The 15,674-nt window shown below is 41.3% G+C and overlaps 1 protein-coding gene and 1 pseudogene across 1 annotated transcript in view; both read right to left on the minus strand.

Annotated features, from left to right (window-relative positions):
* The window catches only part of LOC138248912 (zinc finger protein 208-like), a 385,902-nt pseudogene extending 377,595 nt beyond the window's left edge, over positions 1-8,307 (minus strand).
* LOC138248911 (zinc finger protein 850-like) overlaps positions 1-15,674 on the minus strand; it is a 79,588-nt gene that overhangs the window by 49,325 nt on the left and 14,589 nt on the right. Inside the window, exon 2 of the mRNA XM_069202893.1 lies at positions 1,268-1,289. Coding sequence (XP_069058994.1) covers positions 1,268-1,289 — 22 coding nt within the window. The remainder of the gene's footprint in view (positions 1-1,267; positions 1,290-15,674) is intronic.

Genomic DNA, 15,674 nt, shown 5'->3' on the forward strand with positions numbered 1-15,674 from the left:
ACATAGGATCCACTACACCGCCATTGTTGGATGGTGCTGGGAAACGGATCTCATGCTTTGAGAAGAACACCATGGGTATAACCCTGGCAATAGGCGATGTTAAAAGTCTTCTAGACTGTATTTTTGGAGAGTAGGCTAACACGGTGTTCACCTGAACTCGCTCAGCAATCACGCTGACAAACACAGGGCATGAAGGGGCCGCATTCAATTTATACAGGCACCAAATATGGATGACCCGTGGAGAATGTTCAGATGCGGGAAGGCTAATGGCAGAAACCATGAAACCTGGGGAGTCCATAACAGATTTTCTAGACAGGATGAGAGAATGGTGGAGACAGAAGACAGACCAGCCATTGATCGATACGGGCCTGCAGGTCATCATCTTTTACAATATCCACAAGTAGGGGGCTGCCCACTGAAATACAAAGCAGTTTTTACACTGTAGTTGGGCTAGACACCAAGCCCTGGGGGGAGATACAAGCCCATATACTGGACTACCATAAAAAGAAACAAGAGAAACACAGGAAAAGACAGGAGCAAGGTTAGAAGGGAAGGGGCAATCCCTAATTGTACGGAAACTCACCCTGTATTCTTTCTGTTTCAGGGGAAACGGAAGAATCCCGCTAGGTACAAATGAAAACTATGGCACAATCCTGCACATTCCCGACATGCATTGGGGCACCTCCACACTAATGGACACCTACTGGCAGTGCAGAGAGTTTGCATATACTCAGCTCGTCCCTGGATGGCATGGCCTCTGCTCCCTCTTCACCAACCCTGGTCATCCCTGGACAAGATCTGTCCAAGTTTTACCAGCACCCGCTAAGGAAGAATAAGACTTTGTTGCATCAGGCTCATGAGAAAAGAACTGTTGATTATTTTGGCTGGACTCAGTACAAGAACATCCCAGGAGAATTTAGACTGTTCAAGGACGCACAGGCTTCAGTTTTTCACCATGAAGATAAAAGCAAATGCCTGCTGGTTGCAGAAAACCCGGTGGGAGATGATCTAAATGATGAACAGTATTGAGCTTTGCCTTAATTCAATAAAGGAAGAACTGAAAGCCACCCGCCTCATGGTGATGCCACATCACTACGTGTTGGACTCGATGACTGCAATGGAGGGGGGGTGTGCACCAAGATTGTTGCCTTCTGTTGTATGATTATACCACGCAACGACATGGACAATGGCCATTCATGCACTGCACCAATTACAGAAAGACATGCATGATGAGGGAGGTGCCCCTGAGCAGGAGTGGCACACAAACTGGTTCTCCTGGCTGCTTCTGACTGCTCTGTGCACGTCATTGTTGCCCATTTTAATTTGGTTATTGTTCCTTTGTGGTTTCCTACAAATGGGGGTTTCAATGAGGGTAGATTGCAAGTAGTTAGAGATATAGAACAACAAGTCCCCAATAATGTGACTGTCATGAAGTATCGTGTTGATGGTGTGGTTGAAAATTCTAGGGGGGCAAATGTTAATATTGATAGAATTAATGTGGATGTAACCATGATACATTTGTACATAGCAACAAAATCACTAGTATAAAGGCTATTTAATGCATGTGATAAAAAAATATAGCTTGAATCAAATAAAATTCTATTAAGTTTTTAATAAAATGCAAATTGTGTGCTAACATGGTGATAGCAATACAATTTTACACAGCTGAAGTGCTGTTAATAAAGAAGAAAAAAGATACAATTTTATGTGATGGACTAGTATTTAAGGTTGAGCCAAAAAAAGAAGAAACAAAAACTATAGTGGGCTTACCAAAAACTTACCTGGGCTTGTAGCCCACTGGCTGCTTAACAATGTTTAGCTTCATTTTGACTAATTTGCGGGTTTCTAATTTGCTAGCTTTTCTTTTTCTGTCTTGAGTTTGTCCCTTTCCTAGAGCGTAGGTTCTTCTCCATCTGTGACTGGCTGGCTTCTATCCTTCTAAGGCTCACTTTTAGGGAACTACTACTTTTTTTCTTAAGCACATTATAAGAGTCCATGTGTCTTTCGGCGTTCTCCATTGTATGGTTCCCCCCCTCCAACTTTCTATGCTGTTGTCCTGCTGATGTTGCAAGTTATCTCATGTGCTCCTCCTCCCAACCAAACTACTCAAATGCAATACTACATATTGATTTGTGATGCGTGTTGCTTTCCCTCATGCACTGCAGGACAACCCCACTGCTTAAGTATCTGGCCCGATTCCTTGCAGACTCAGCACTGCCAGAGTGAAAGCGAAGTCCAGCACCAAACATTCTGCAGCTTGGCTGATGGAGTGTACATGTTGTCTAAGAGAACTGGTGGCAAGACATCACTGTCTCTTGTAAAACATGTATCAGTGCACCTCTGGTTCTGCTTTTTACTTTGTTGATTGAAGATGTGTTTTTAATACGAATTTGGGGTTTAAATAGGTCTTGCTAGTAGCATGGAGAGTGAAGCAGATTATCATATTTTTTAGTATCAGGGGGCTTGTAGAGGAAAGTATGGTACTTTAGAAATAAGAGCTTTTGTGCCCCCAGAGGGATTCTGAGCTGTGGGCAGTTATTACTTGTCAATTAACTCTTGGCCTAGCCTTGCAGGAACAAAAGTACATACATGTCCAGGCAGTGTAAACCATCTGTAGTGCACTCGGTGTCTGGAATATGCAGTCATTAATCTCAGTGTTAATAAAAAAAATGCCTATTTATTTGTTTCATGTTTTTTGTGTGTCAAGAGTAAAACAAGTGCAAAACTAGCCTCCAGCTTGTGGATTGAGTATGTGTTATTTTTTCAACGTGTGGTTTAAGTTACGTCTTGCTGTGGGTAGCGAAGTACAGTGTTGTATTTTCGGCTACAGAGAGCTAACACAACAATGTATGATTTAGCAGGTTTGGTCATTAGGAAAAAAAATAAGCTATCCTCAACTCTGCTGTGGATCGGAGTTTTGACCTAAGGAGGAGCAGTGCCTACAACGCCCTCAGCATACTGAGACGAGGAAGTGCAAAGGAAGAACAGAGGAATATGTAGAAAGCGAACAAAGACTGGCAAACAGAGAAAGAAGAGGGAAATTAGAAGACACAAAGAGCAATAGAGAAGAAAGACTTGGGGAGGGAAAACCAACAAAAGACTACAAAATGTTTTCTCAGGCTGACAATCTTTCACCCCAAGACCTGGGAAATAGAGGACCACCAAGGTGCAGTTGATTAATGGAGGAGGATACCCTATTGTACAGGAAACACAATGAGGAGCTACAGCATGGAGGACAGCCAGGAGGAATTGAAACAGAGGGGCTCTGTTGGAGGACCAGAGAGCCAAGACAACAGAGATGGAAGCCTGCACTCCTCCTGGAAACACTGATTCCCCACCACCATGGTTCATAGAAGGACCGTGGCTGTCTAGATGCGTGACGGGGGAATCTGGGCACAGAGGCTGTCGGGGAGCCCTTGGAGGACAATTGGGGGAAAACCATGACAATTGTGCATAGAATCCTACTTACAGGATGAGTCCCAAAATCACCTGGCTTTCTTTTGTTTTAGAAGCAAGTCTCGATGGCCTAACAAAAGGCCTTATGCTTAAAATGAAGGGGGGGGTTAAGAGAAGAGAGTGTGAAGGAATAATAAACAGTACATAGAAAGGAGAACATAGCTGGAAAAGATATAGCTGAAAACAGCCATAAATGAAAGGTTGAGAGGAATCTTCTGTCTACTTTATCTGGGTCAAATGACACTTACCTTTTCTGAGGACATTGGAGGTGGAGCGCCAGCTTGTCTCTGGAGGAAGTAGCCTGGTGCGCCTAAGCGCAAGAAAAATAGAAGAAATTATCCTGTGAGACCTTTACAGATTTACTAAAGAATTTGATCCCATATGATAAATGGAGAACAATAAAACATTTAATTATTCAGAGAGTCTTGGTCTGTGTTACTGAACTAAACCAAACACACATTCCACACCCTCTTTTTGCTTCAAGATCCTCTGTTCTATGCACAGTTTTTTAAAGTGTTGTTAAAGTGTGCGTGTGAATTCGTTTACGAGTGTCTGTGTGCCTAGCTGTCTGTTTTTGCATCTAGCCTAGTCTGTCTGTCTCTGCATCTATCTCAGACCCATATGGCTGTTAACACAGGAGCACTCAAGGGTTTGGTCTGGAAGCAAATACTGGTGTTTGACATTTTTGATGAGGGTGTTTGTGGGCTAAATCTATGAGTGCGCATCTCCATCACATCTTAAGCTGCTCCCCTATGTCATTTTTGGGCTATGCCAGAGATTTGCTTGCAAGATATTTAGCTTGCCTACTTCCTTGATTCTCGTTTTTCAGCGCCTTTCTGTCTCATATCCTTCCTCTTGTGTTTTCCCTTCAATGGAGCATGGACAAAGTACTGATGGATTACTTTCTTGGTGTGCTTCGATGGCTCAGGCTCGGATATTGGTCTTTAAAAAAATAAATCCCAAAACATCCTTGCTCCGTCCTGTTGTCGTTGGATCGTTACCATCACTGCTACTTGCGCTCTATCGTCTCCTGCTGTTTTTGTTTGCCCCGCTTGCTTCAGTCATCGTTGCTTGTTACATTTTGGTTGCACCCAGCATTTTATTATGAGCAAACTACTAGGCAAGCCTAGCATCTTGGTTGGAGTGAAACACAAAATGGTCAGCTATACAGACCACGCGTACTATATTCTTTCTCTCTGTAGGCAGAGAAGCATGTGGCCTCGTACACATACAGGCGATAGACACGAGGCGTGGCAGCGGAGTAATGAGACATTACTCCCTCATCTCACTGCAGTCCTGAGTCACATTGCAGACCAGCAGTAGCTGGTGAAATCGGAAAATGGTGGGACAGAAAAAGACATGGTGAAATGCAGTGAGTAAGCAAACAAAACAGGCAACCCCCAAATCCTAAAAGAAGATTTAGCTGGAGGGGGGACATTTCTCCCACAAAAGTACTATTGTAAGACCAGGCATCCAACAAGGAGTCTATATCCATCCAGAACAAGACTTAAGCAAGCACTACATGCACTGCACAGGGTTGCTTAGTGTCTGTTCTCCATCTAGGCCTCTAAATACAATAGAAACAGTACGTTTTTTTCTCATACTACAACAGTTATTTCACAAAGAGTTGCACTAATTAATTAAATCAATTGCAACCTTCCAGGAGGTGGTGCTGTTTGATTACACAACTTCAGAACAACTGCATTATAGCAATTTAGTCCCTGAAAGTGATACTAGCATCATTTGCTGGTGAAAATGCTCATTCATGTGTTTTCCTAAGACCCCTGAAGCATTTAGTGGAAGTTTCTGATGGCGATGAATGCTGCACCACAACAAAGTCAAAGTGGGCAGTCTTTCATCTGTTAAATGTTGTAGAGGGACTGCTGCAAAACCGAGGTTTCTCACTGTCTGAGTGACATAATGTCTGACTGCATCATGCCAAAGCCCTTAGGGACTGAATTTCGTAGGCATGATGGGGTCACTCCTGCAGCACCTCTCTCTTGACAATCAAGAAAGTAAAAAAAAGATAAGCACTATCGGAAAGATTCACATACACGCGCGGTGGTCATCTCATAATTGCCTGGCACCTCCCAGGCTCACATCCAATAGTGACTAATCCAAAACTGGTAGGTATCCACTTGCAGGCATCAGTGTAGTTTCTCTCTCTCACTTCCCCTACACTGATTCACAGACAACGCAGCACACTTCACTCAATCAATTCAATCCTTTATTTGAAATCATAAAAGCACAATACAATAAAAAAATGTTAAAACAGAATATTAACATAAAAACACAACATAAAACAGTTAATCCTTTTTTTGTACTTATTCATCTCCCATCCCAAATGGGTAACAAGAGTTGAGTTTTTCCTAACATTAAACACTGCTCACAAAAAACGCGACAGACTACAGCAAACTTACATACTTAGGAGTGTTTGTAAGAACAGGTATGCTGGGCGACACTAGTGCTTGTTGAGGGATCCTAAAATAGGGATAATATAGCATTTCCTCTGATTAACATACAATTTGCAGAATATGACAACATGCATGGTACAATGTTGGGATACACAGTGGCAAGGGCAGTTTATCAAAGTAGGAGACCAATAATTAATGTCCAGAAGCTAATCAGGCGGTGAAAAGAACCCACACCCAGGCGAGTTACAACAAACCAATTTCTGGAGTTTGTTACAAACTTAAGATAGGGCTGTGTATCATACATGGTCAACATAAGTTGGTTCCTTGACACACTAGGTTTCGTCAGATCTGTAATCAACCTAAGTTCTGACAGGTGGATAAGGCATCCAGATTTCAACTCTTTTCTACTTATAGCAGCAAGGGATTCTAGCATCTCATAATAATCGAAATGTCCCATATCGTAAAAGAAACTTTTAATATAAGCCAACCAAGGGATTTGCAAAGGTGAGTTTGTGTTTAAACAATCCCCAAGGGTGACACCATTTAGGTCAGTATGTTCCGATGTCCAATTTTTGTGCTATACAAGAATTGGCAGTACCTTTATCAGATCTGTAAGAAACAGCATTCCCAGCTCCTTGGGAACAGCAAGAAGAAACTTCTGAAAATCATTTGCCACCATTTGAGCACCTTGCAGGTGACATATCCCTACACGCCCAGCTATACATATACATTTGTGCCATACATTCTTAGCAATTCATTAGGGGGTGGGGGGTTTGACCCTAATCGCTTGGCAAAATTCATCAAAGCCATATTTGCTTTTTTTTTTTAAACCGTATCTTTCTGGCAATAATACAATGTGCCCATCTGGCCTCATTATTTAATAGTATACCCAAATATGAGAAGGTTACTGCGGTACCAATTTTTGTACTGTTGATATAGATATCACAGAACTTTGCCGACCATCTATCACATTTCATGGAAAATGTTTTAGATTGTTCATGAGATACAATCCTGATATAGAACAGTGACTGATGCAGACTGTCATCATACAACTGCTTGAAACTGCGTATAATAGGTTAGGATGTTAGTTTCCCCAGACTTTCACTGTTTATTCGTTATTGTTTATAAAAAAAAAGTTCGTTCGGTTAGATATAGATTCTTATTAGTAACGCCAGCCTTCACCTGCGCTTTAAAACAAATAAAATGTATGTGAGAGAGGGGCCGTAGAGAGATGAGGGGCACTTTTCCCCGGTGGTAGTGAGGGAATCCAAGGAGTAGGTCACAGGGGACTGGGGGTGCAGACACCGGTAAAGCCATGGACTACAGCAGCCCCTTCCCTCCAGCAGGAGGGGAGCTGAGGCCTCACTCTCTGCCCCCAGGAACCTCCTCAGGGAGGCCAAGCTGAGAGGGGGTCTCTCTGGGCCGAGGAGTGGAGGGACAGGTAGGGGAGAGGAGACACGGGACAGGGGGAGGGGGACAGTCAGACTCCTACCTCCAGAGACACCTGCTCACAGACCCCTCCCCTCACCCGGGGACGGTGAATACACTAGTCCGAGGCCTGAGGGGGCGTCCGGCCTCAGAAGGTGGGGGGAGAGGTGAGACAGTGGGAGAGGAGAGGTGAGACAGTGGGAGAAGAGGTGAGACAGTGGGAGAGAAGAGGTGAGACAGTGGGAGAGAAGAGGTGAGACAGTGGGAGAGGAGCGGTGAGACAGTGGGAGAGGAGCGGTGAGACAGTGGGAGAGGAGAGGTGAGACAGTGGGAGAGAAGAGGTGAGACAGTGGGAGAGGAGCGGTGAGACAGTGGGAGAGGAGCGGTGAGACAGTGGGAGAGGAGCGGTGAGACAGTGGGAGAGGAGCGGTGAGACAGTGGGAGAGGAGCGGTGAGACAGTGGGAGAGAAGAGGTGAGACAGTGGGAGAGGAGCGGTGAGACAGTGGGAGAGAAGAGGTGAGACAGTGGGAGAGGAGAGGTGAGACAGTGGGAGAGGAGCGGTGAGACAGTGGGAGAGGAGCGGTGAGACAGTGGGAGAGGAGCGGTGAGACAGTGGGAGAGGAGCGGTGAGACAGTGGGAGAGGAGCGGTGAGACAGTGGGAGAGGAGCGGTGAGACAGTGGGAGAGAAGAGGTGAGACAGTGGGAGAGGAGCGGTGAGACAGTGGGAGAGAAGAGGTGAGACAGTGGGAGAGGAGCGGTGAGACAGTGGGAGAGAAGAGGTGAGACAGTGGGAGAGGAGCGGTGAGACAGTGGGAGAGAAGAGGTGAGACAGTGGGAGAGGAGCGGTGAGACAGTGGGAGAGGAGAGGTGAGACAGTGAGAGAAGAGGTGTGGACAGTGAGAGAAGAGGTGTGGACAGTCGGGCTCCTACCTCCACAGAGCCCGGGGAGGGGGAAGATCTCAGTCCCAGGCCTGAGGGGGTCTCCGCACAGACACAGGATCCTCCCACCCCTAGAGCTGCTGGAGCCGGAAGAAGAGGCCGGAAGTGACGTCTTTCGCCGCTGGTGCTGCCGCTGCCCTCGCTGACCCGGAAAAGGAAGCCACGGAGCTGAGAGGCGTGGCGCTCCAGTCTCCCTCATGATACTGGTCCAGTTTCAGCAGGCTGGCCTGGCCTGGCCTGGCAGCGTTGCTGTGGGATGAGGACAGCGTGGGCTTCAGGTGACGGGGCGGGGGTGCTGCCTCTGCAGGGTCTGCCAGCTGAAGTACAGGTCTCCAAGGAGGGCGAAGGCTGGCTGTGCCGCAGTAGTGTCGTGAAGTGGGTTCATGGTCCTGACAGATGAGAGTGCCACTGAGGGCGAGGCTGGCTGGGGCGCGGCGTTTGAATTGAGGTGTTGCATGTTGTTGGAGGGTGTGTCCTTGTAATGATGGCTATTCCCAACTGTGCTGTCCATCTGCCTGGTGATCTTATAGATGGAGATGGAACAGGTGTGTTGATGTCTCTAGCAGGTCCCAGGTCTCGGTTTCATGCTTAGTGAGTCAACAGGTGCATAGGAGCATGCATGTGTGTGGATGGTGTGCTGTGTGGCTGGTCGTTGCGAGTGTGTGGGTGTTGGATGCTGCTAAAACGGGAAAGGTGCAAAGGGGGTGTGGGAGAGTGCAAGACAGTTTGCAGGACACGGGAGAATGTTCCCACAGCATTATGTGGTGAAGCGCGGCGAGCAGCAGCCGAAGATGAGGGTATAGATGAATCGGGTGGGTAGCAAATGGAGGGACTTTGGCATGCTCACTGTATGCCTGCACTGCGTCCGCCTTTAGGTACATCTTGGGATGCTGGAGGAGATAAGGATGTGATGTCACTTGCTGTGCAGATAGTTGATGGGGCATCCTTGAAACAAAATTGTCCTTGTACTGAGGGGGAGAATAGCATCCTTTTCTTCAATGAAGCCTCTGGTGGTGTTTCCACCTTCGAGGAACTGGTACGGTCAGGCTGTATAAGGACCGGTTGCACTTTAGTAATTGCGTACCGTGCTACTGGTCAAGATAACGCTGGAGTCGGTTTTCCATGGATATTGGAATCTGCACCAGGTACTCTACCAATACGGGTGGGACTGGTATCCCTCCCCCGGCCTCCGAGTCACCCTCTTGCCCAACATTATTCCCAAAGGGGAAGCTGTCTAATGGGGAAAGGTTCTCCTTTCCCAATCCTTTACTTCTTCTTTCAAGAGACAATAACTTTTCAATGGTTGACAACCAAATTAAGGCCACAAATCACTGAAACCGCTCACTGCGACTCAGACACAAGCCCCTTCCAATTTGTAATTCAGAATGAGTCATTAAACCTAGTTTGCAATTCGGAAAGGCTTTTCCAAATCATCAAGTGGGTTTTAGTATATAGTAGGAACCCAAAATACTGTTGCAAATCCTGTGATTTTGTGACTCACAGGGTTTACAACTGAAAATGGCTTTGTATATTTGACACTAAGCCCCGAAGCTGCATTTCCTAAAGTAAGTTGATTTTGTTCATGTTAAGAATCCCTACAATGTAAATAACATCTACAAATTTAGAATAGATCCCAAAGTATAACCTTAAGTACATACTCACTTTCATCGTATGCTGCAAGTGTTAGTTTCAACTTTTATATCAATAAAAAGTTTTATCACTACAGATCTCAAATGTTTGAGTGTTTTTACTGCAAAAATGCAGTGCTATTAAAACTCAAAGGGAACCAGGAAATATTGAAAATATTTCATTTTTCCGCTGTGAAATATTAGTTTTATCAACATATCCTAGACCACTCTGCATGCAAAGTTTTAACATTATCGGGGCAACTGGGTTATGGGGGCAATGGAAGACTAAATTATGTGGCACAGCTATCTAAAGTATGTGGCCACACTAGTTTTATTGCACTGAGGAAGTAATGCTTAATGCCTAGGTTTCGTGACATCTACTAGCCCACTCACCACAGGGAGTCAGATTTATTCAGGGTGAGCTATTTTTAGAGCCTACTGGCCTGGTCCAGTGAGAGAGCTGAAGCTGGCAAAGAACAAGAATTCTATTAATTCAGGAAGCGAATGAGGAATAAAGATGTCTTCAAATCTTGTTTTTATCTTGCCACAGTTGCTGTGTTTTCAAAGACAGAGGTCAAATGTCACCTTATGTCTTCTAACAAATTGCTGCTTATTTATCCTGGAGATTGGTGTTTACTTTTCGTTCTCGGACTGCAAATTTAGAAGATATTGTAAGTGTACCGTGACAAACCTACTGGGCACACAACATTTAAAAAAAACTTGTAAGCAAACTGTATTACTGTTGCAAAACCTATTTCAGTAATTTGGAAAACACTTTTTTGTAATTCTGAAGTGATATGGAAACAAAGATTTTCATAGAATCAAAACAAATCACAATATTTTAATTGGGGATGTGTAAGCAATACATATTTGCTGAAGCCTGTGTTTCATACATAGTTGTTTGTACGTTATATCGTCTTATCAGTAAAACTACACGCAAAAGGAAGGTTTGTGGCCATTTCAATGGACAATGTCTTCTATAAACAACACTGTGCTACCATATCTTGCTGTAGTAATATATTTATTAAAAGGTAGTATTTTTAAATATGAACTGAGAAACATTCCTGCCTCATTTTGACGGCAATGCTACTAGTGAACCAAGAGACAAGCCAGGGCCATGTGTACCCTATATGTGGGCTCAAATTGTATTATACCTGGAGCAAACTTTTAGTCTGTTAAATCAAATAAATGCGTTTTTGTACAGCACACATGCTGAACTTACATACTTGATAATGCTCTTATGTGTGATAATGAAGAAAAAGGTGACTCGGTGGAATAAAATATTTGCGCATAATCGTACAACTTGAGACAAATTTATGGGTGAAGCGCATTACAGTAAGGTTGAGTAGATCATTTAAGTCATTAAACCTGCAGGGCTGGTAACATAACACTTTTCTGACTTTTCAAAACCTGATGTTTCAAAGATTTGATTTTAGAATCACTGTGCAAAATTAATCAAACTGACCCTGCAAACGAGGCCTATTTATGGTCATTCTTTCTCTGTGCACAGACTTAACTATTATGCTTTGATTATGGTTACATAACTTTGCTAATACCACTACTGCACATGAAAATACAGCATGGTAAACCATAAAAATGCAAATCTGTTTACAGTAATGTGCAATTTATTGCCATTGATGCTGGATGGGCGGGGACACACTCGGGGCTTCGCTACTCAAGAGTCATGGCCCACCTCCGCCCATAAACAACATATTACACGCTGTGCAGCAACTTAGATACTGTTCTATTTATTAACATGATTAGGAACTTTCATTTAACATTAGTTTCTAAAGAAGTATTTCACAGTAAGTCCTTTTTACCATGAACATATTCCCAGAATAAAGTAGCTTTTTTAACCAAACAAATACAATGAAAGAAAGAGAAACTATTTGTATATTATACTTGGCCTTCACTGATGCCATATATGGTACGGTGGGTCTCGAGTGTGGCAGGCTGTATGCATGATCTCCATAGTAGACCCTCATGTGAATCATTCAAATCGTTGTCAATGGCGATTAGATAGCATCAAGTTAACATAGGAGTTTGTGGGATTTTTGATGATTGCTTCTAAATTTAGTTTAGTGTTTTTTTAAAAGAAAGGATTATGCTTAGGGAAAGAAGTGGTGTACATTATGTACAGCTTTTCATAATGTACTACGTTTGTAAAAAAAAAAAAAAAATACATTTCGCCATCAAAATATTTTATTGCGATTTTGTAATTAAACAGTAAAATAAACATGCAAAAAACATCACATCAGTGTACATATTATATCAAAATACAATAAGATAGTTATAAAAATTACAGTATTAGTAATACAAATTATAATTTAGATAAAAACAAGGTTAATACCTATGGAATATTATACATTTTGAAAAACATAGTTCAGAAGTCTCCACAAAATTTCATATTTATGGAATGTAAGAGTAGGATGAGAAGATATTCTATTACCTTGCCTTGTAAATATCATACATGATCACCAGGTATGTGTATACAATAAATTAGCATCTTTACAATTAGACATAATAGAGTTAATCCCCAAATAAATTAAATAATGTCAGATTAGTGACGGATATAGAGGAAGAAAGGGCAAGTGATTTCCATAGAATATGACAATTTATTAGCAATATTGATATTTTAAAAGTAATACCCCATACACCAGACCAACAATCAGACATAAGACAGCAGTAAAATAATAAATACTTTAAAGAACCATTAGCAACATGATAATGATAGCAAATGGGACTCTCCAGTGGTTTAGCTTTGAACAGACTAACAGAAGTCCATACACAGTACAATGAGGAGATTTTTCTTGATATAAGCAAACTGGGATAGTATTTTATTGTATACATTTAATGTAACATGACCATAGCAATACAAAATATTTAAAGACAATTCTATTTTAGATAACATAGCAACTGGAATAGCGTTATGAAACAAAGGATGGCGATGCCTAGATTACTAAATTTAGGGAATTCAGAGGTAGGTAGAAAAAACTTAAGTAAAGAAGTGAATGATTAAAACCTCATTACCGTGATGTATAGCAGGCAAGTAAAAAAATCTAGGATCTATATATTTTTTTGCACTAATTTATGTTATGGTGAAGTTTAACAGAGATTTAACCATAAAGAGGTCTATTTTGAATGTTTAATAATTCATCATACAATAAGAAACTAGTTTTGTGGCTCTAATAATTGGAGATTGTTGTTAAAAGATTTTCTATTGGAGACAGTTAAAACTGAACGTAGGGAAAAATGATTAGTTAGATCTTCAAGATTAATTGCGGTAGATGTTAAAGCAGTATTTTGAAACCAAAGAGGAACTCTGTCATTCAATAAAGGTGGTGTGGTAATACTAAAATTTAGATACTCTCAAATCAGCATTGTTAGTGTCATGTTGGAGTTTCAAATAACTTTCTTACTGAGGAGTCCAAATAAGTTGGATAGATTTTACTTCAACCTTTTATAAAAGGTTAACAGGACATAAAGAGGCAACATAGGTAGTACATATAATATCTGGGGTACACCCTCACATTTTAATTGACTAAATGTCCCCCACTAAGATAGATTAAGAAAGATCAGTTTCCTATTTTAACTTCTGAATAACACTTTCATGTTTAAGTTCCTAAGTATGCTGTAAATTATTTGCCAAAGGGATACCGAGATATTTCAGTTTATGTGTACATCAGACTCTATTATATTGTTAAATCACATTTGATGTGCATCATTCAGTTATAGAAACAATGCTATCCTATTTACATTAAGGGTATAACCTGAAACTACTAAGTAATTTTCAATTCGTCCTGTATTATCAGGATTAATATACCTGGATCAGAAATAAATAACAGATCATCATCCACACATGCTGAGGTCTTAACAGTAGTGTTGCCAAGTCTAATACCTTTATTATGCAAACAGTTCCAAATAAGGTTAAATAGAAGTTCAATAGCCAATAGGAGGTAGAAATATGACCATTAAATAAGAATTTAGCTGTAGGAGAAATATAATGCGCTCTGATCATGTTATTAAAAGGCTGACAAAATGACAGCACTATACCATGAAATAAAAATATTGATGTTATCAACTGTTTTTTACCTGCATCTACTGCAAGTAGGCCTGATGGTGGGTCCGTACTAGATACAGATGAACGGTTATGAAAAAACAGTCTGTTATGCACAGATAATTTGTTTTTTTCATAAAACCAACGTGACCAGTGTGAATTAGCTGACCAGGTACGTTAGATATTGAAGCAACAAGAAATTTGGCATGGGTTTTACAATCCTGATTAACTATATTAGTCTGTAATTGGAAACAATTGTGGGATCTTTATTTGTCTTATGAAAAACTACAATCAAGGCTTCAGAAAAGCCGCACATTGTGGAAAATCTGCGAAACGTGTAAGAATATAGGATTCCAATTATGCAGTGAAGGTTTTATAGAACTCAGCAGGATCTGGGCCAGGACATTTTTCAGAATTAAGTGAAGCAATGGAAGCTAGCATTTTGAAGTGGGAAATGAGGACATCTAAAGAACCTTTTTTTGTCTTGAGTAATGACATGACAACAAAAATTCCTCAATTATTTTAGAGTCAAACACATCAGGTTTGTAATATTATTTAGAATATTATTTTGGAAATTCAGCTAAAATATTCTCGAAAGATATCAACCCCTGCCCGAAATCGGAGTAAATAGCAGGTGTTGGAAGTTTATCATGTTCATTATGCAAACAATGAGCAAGAAGTTTCCCAGATCTATTGGCTTGAAAAAGTTTGCTTTATTGTTTGATATTTGTATACCCGTACGTTTGCCAAGCACTGAGTTATATTTGTATCTTAATTTTTGTAGTAGTGTTTAATATGTATACTATTTGAGGAGATAAATAATCTTTCTTATTTAGGAGACTCCTTTCATAAATTACTTATTTATGAGCGGAAAAGCTTGTTATCATTAACCACAACAGAGATAGTTAAACCTCTATTATAAGGCTTGAACATATCCAACCTAGGTACATTAGAGGTAATATGGTCTGCATCAATGGTAAAAAAAAAAAGTGTTTAAAATAATGTATTAATTTGTGTTTGCATTCATCTTTGAGAGGAATTTGAACATTCATTTTCAGCTGGGTTTATGGAGCTAGAGTCGGTCTATTTTAATTAAAATATATCATGGCATGGTCTTAAATATCAATGGCATGTATCTTGGGACAGAAGATTGATTGGCCTAAACTTCAAAATGCCATTAGAGAAACACACAACTTAAAAAGATAAAGCAACAAATCAGAAAGTTGCAGCGGACCTGGCTCAAAACAAACAACAGTCAAGACAAACTGCAGCTACAGAAACTTAACAGAATATACGAATCATCAATCAAAAAAAAGCTTAATTTTTTTTTTTTTAAACGTACTACTCAGACAGAATTCAAAATGCTAAATCTACAACCAAGGAATTTTATAAATTTCTCAATGAATTTCGAAAACCTACATGCATGGAAGGAAGTCATCCCACTACTCAAGATCTCACAAACAAACTGGCAACTCATTACACAACCAAGGCAGACACATTGGCCTCCTGTTTAAAACAGAAGAAAACTATCAAGCACCAACCCCTTTCCTAAAATACCCTCTAAGAATAAACCAACCCAGCCTCTACAGTCCTTCCAACAAATATCACAAGGTGAATTTATGGATTTGGTCAAAGCAAGCAGGCCTTCTGGTTGCCCTTCTGACCCTTGTCTACCACAAATCGTCAAGAACATTCTTTTATCTACTTCTGCTGCCACACCTGTAAGAAGAATTATCAACAACTCTTTAAC

The sequence above is a fragment of the Pleurodeles waltl genome, chromosome 8 (assembly GCF_031143425.1).
Source record: "Pleurodeles waltl isolate 20211129_DDA chromosome 8, aPleWal1.hap1.20221129, whole genome shotgun sequence".
In the NCBI taxonomy this organism is placed as follows: Eukaryota; Metazoa; Chordata; class Amphibia; order Caudata; family Salamandridae; genus Pleurodeles; species Pleurodeles waltl.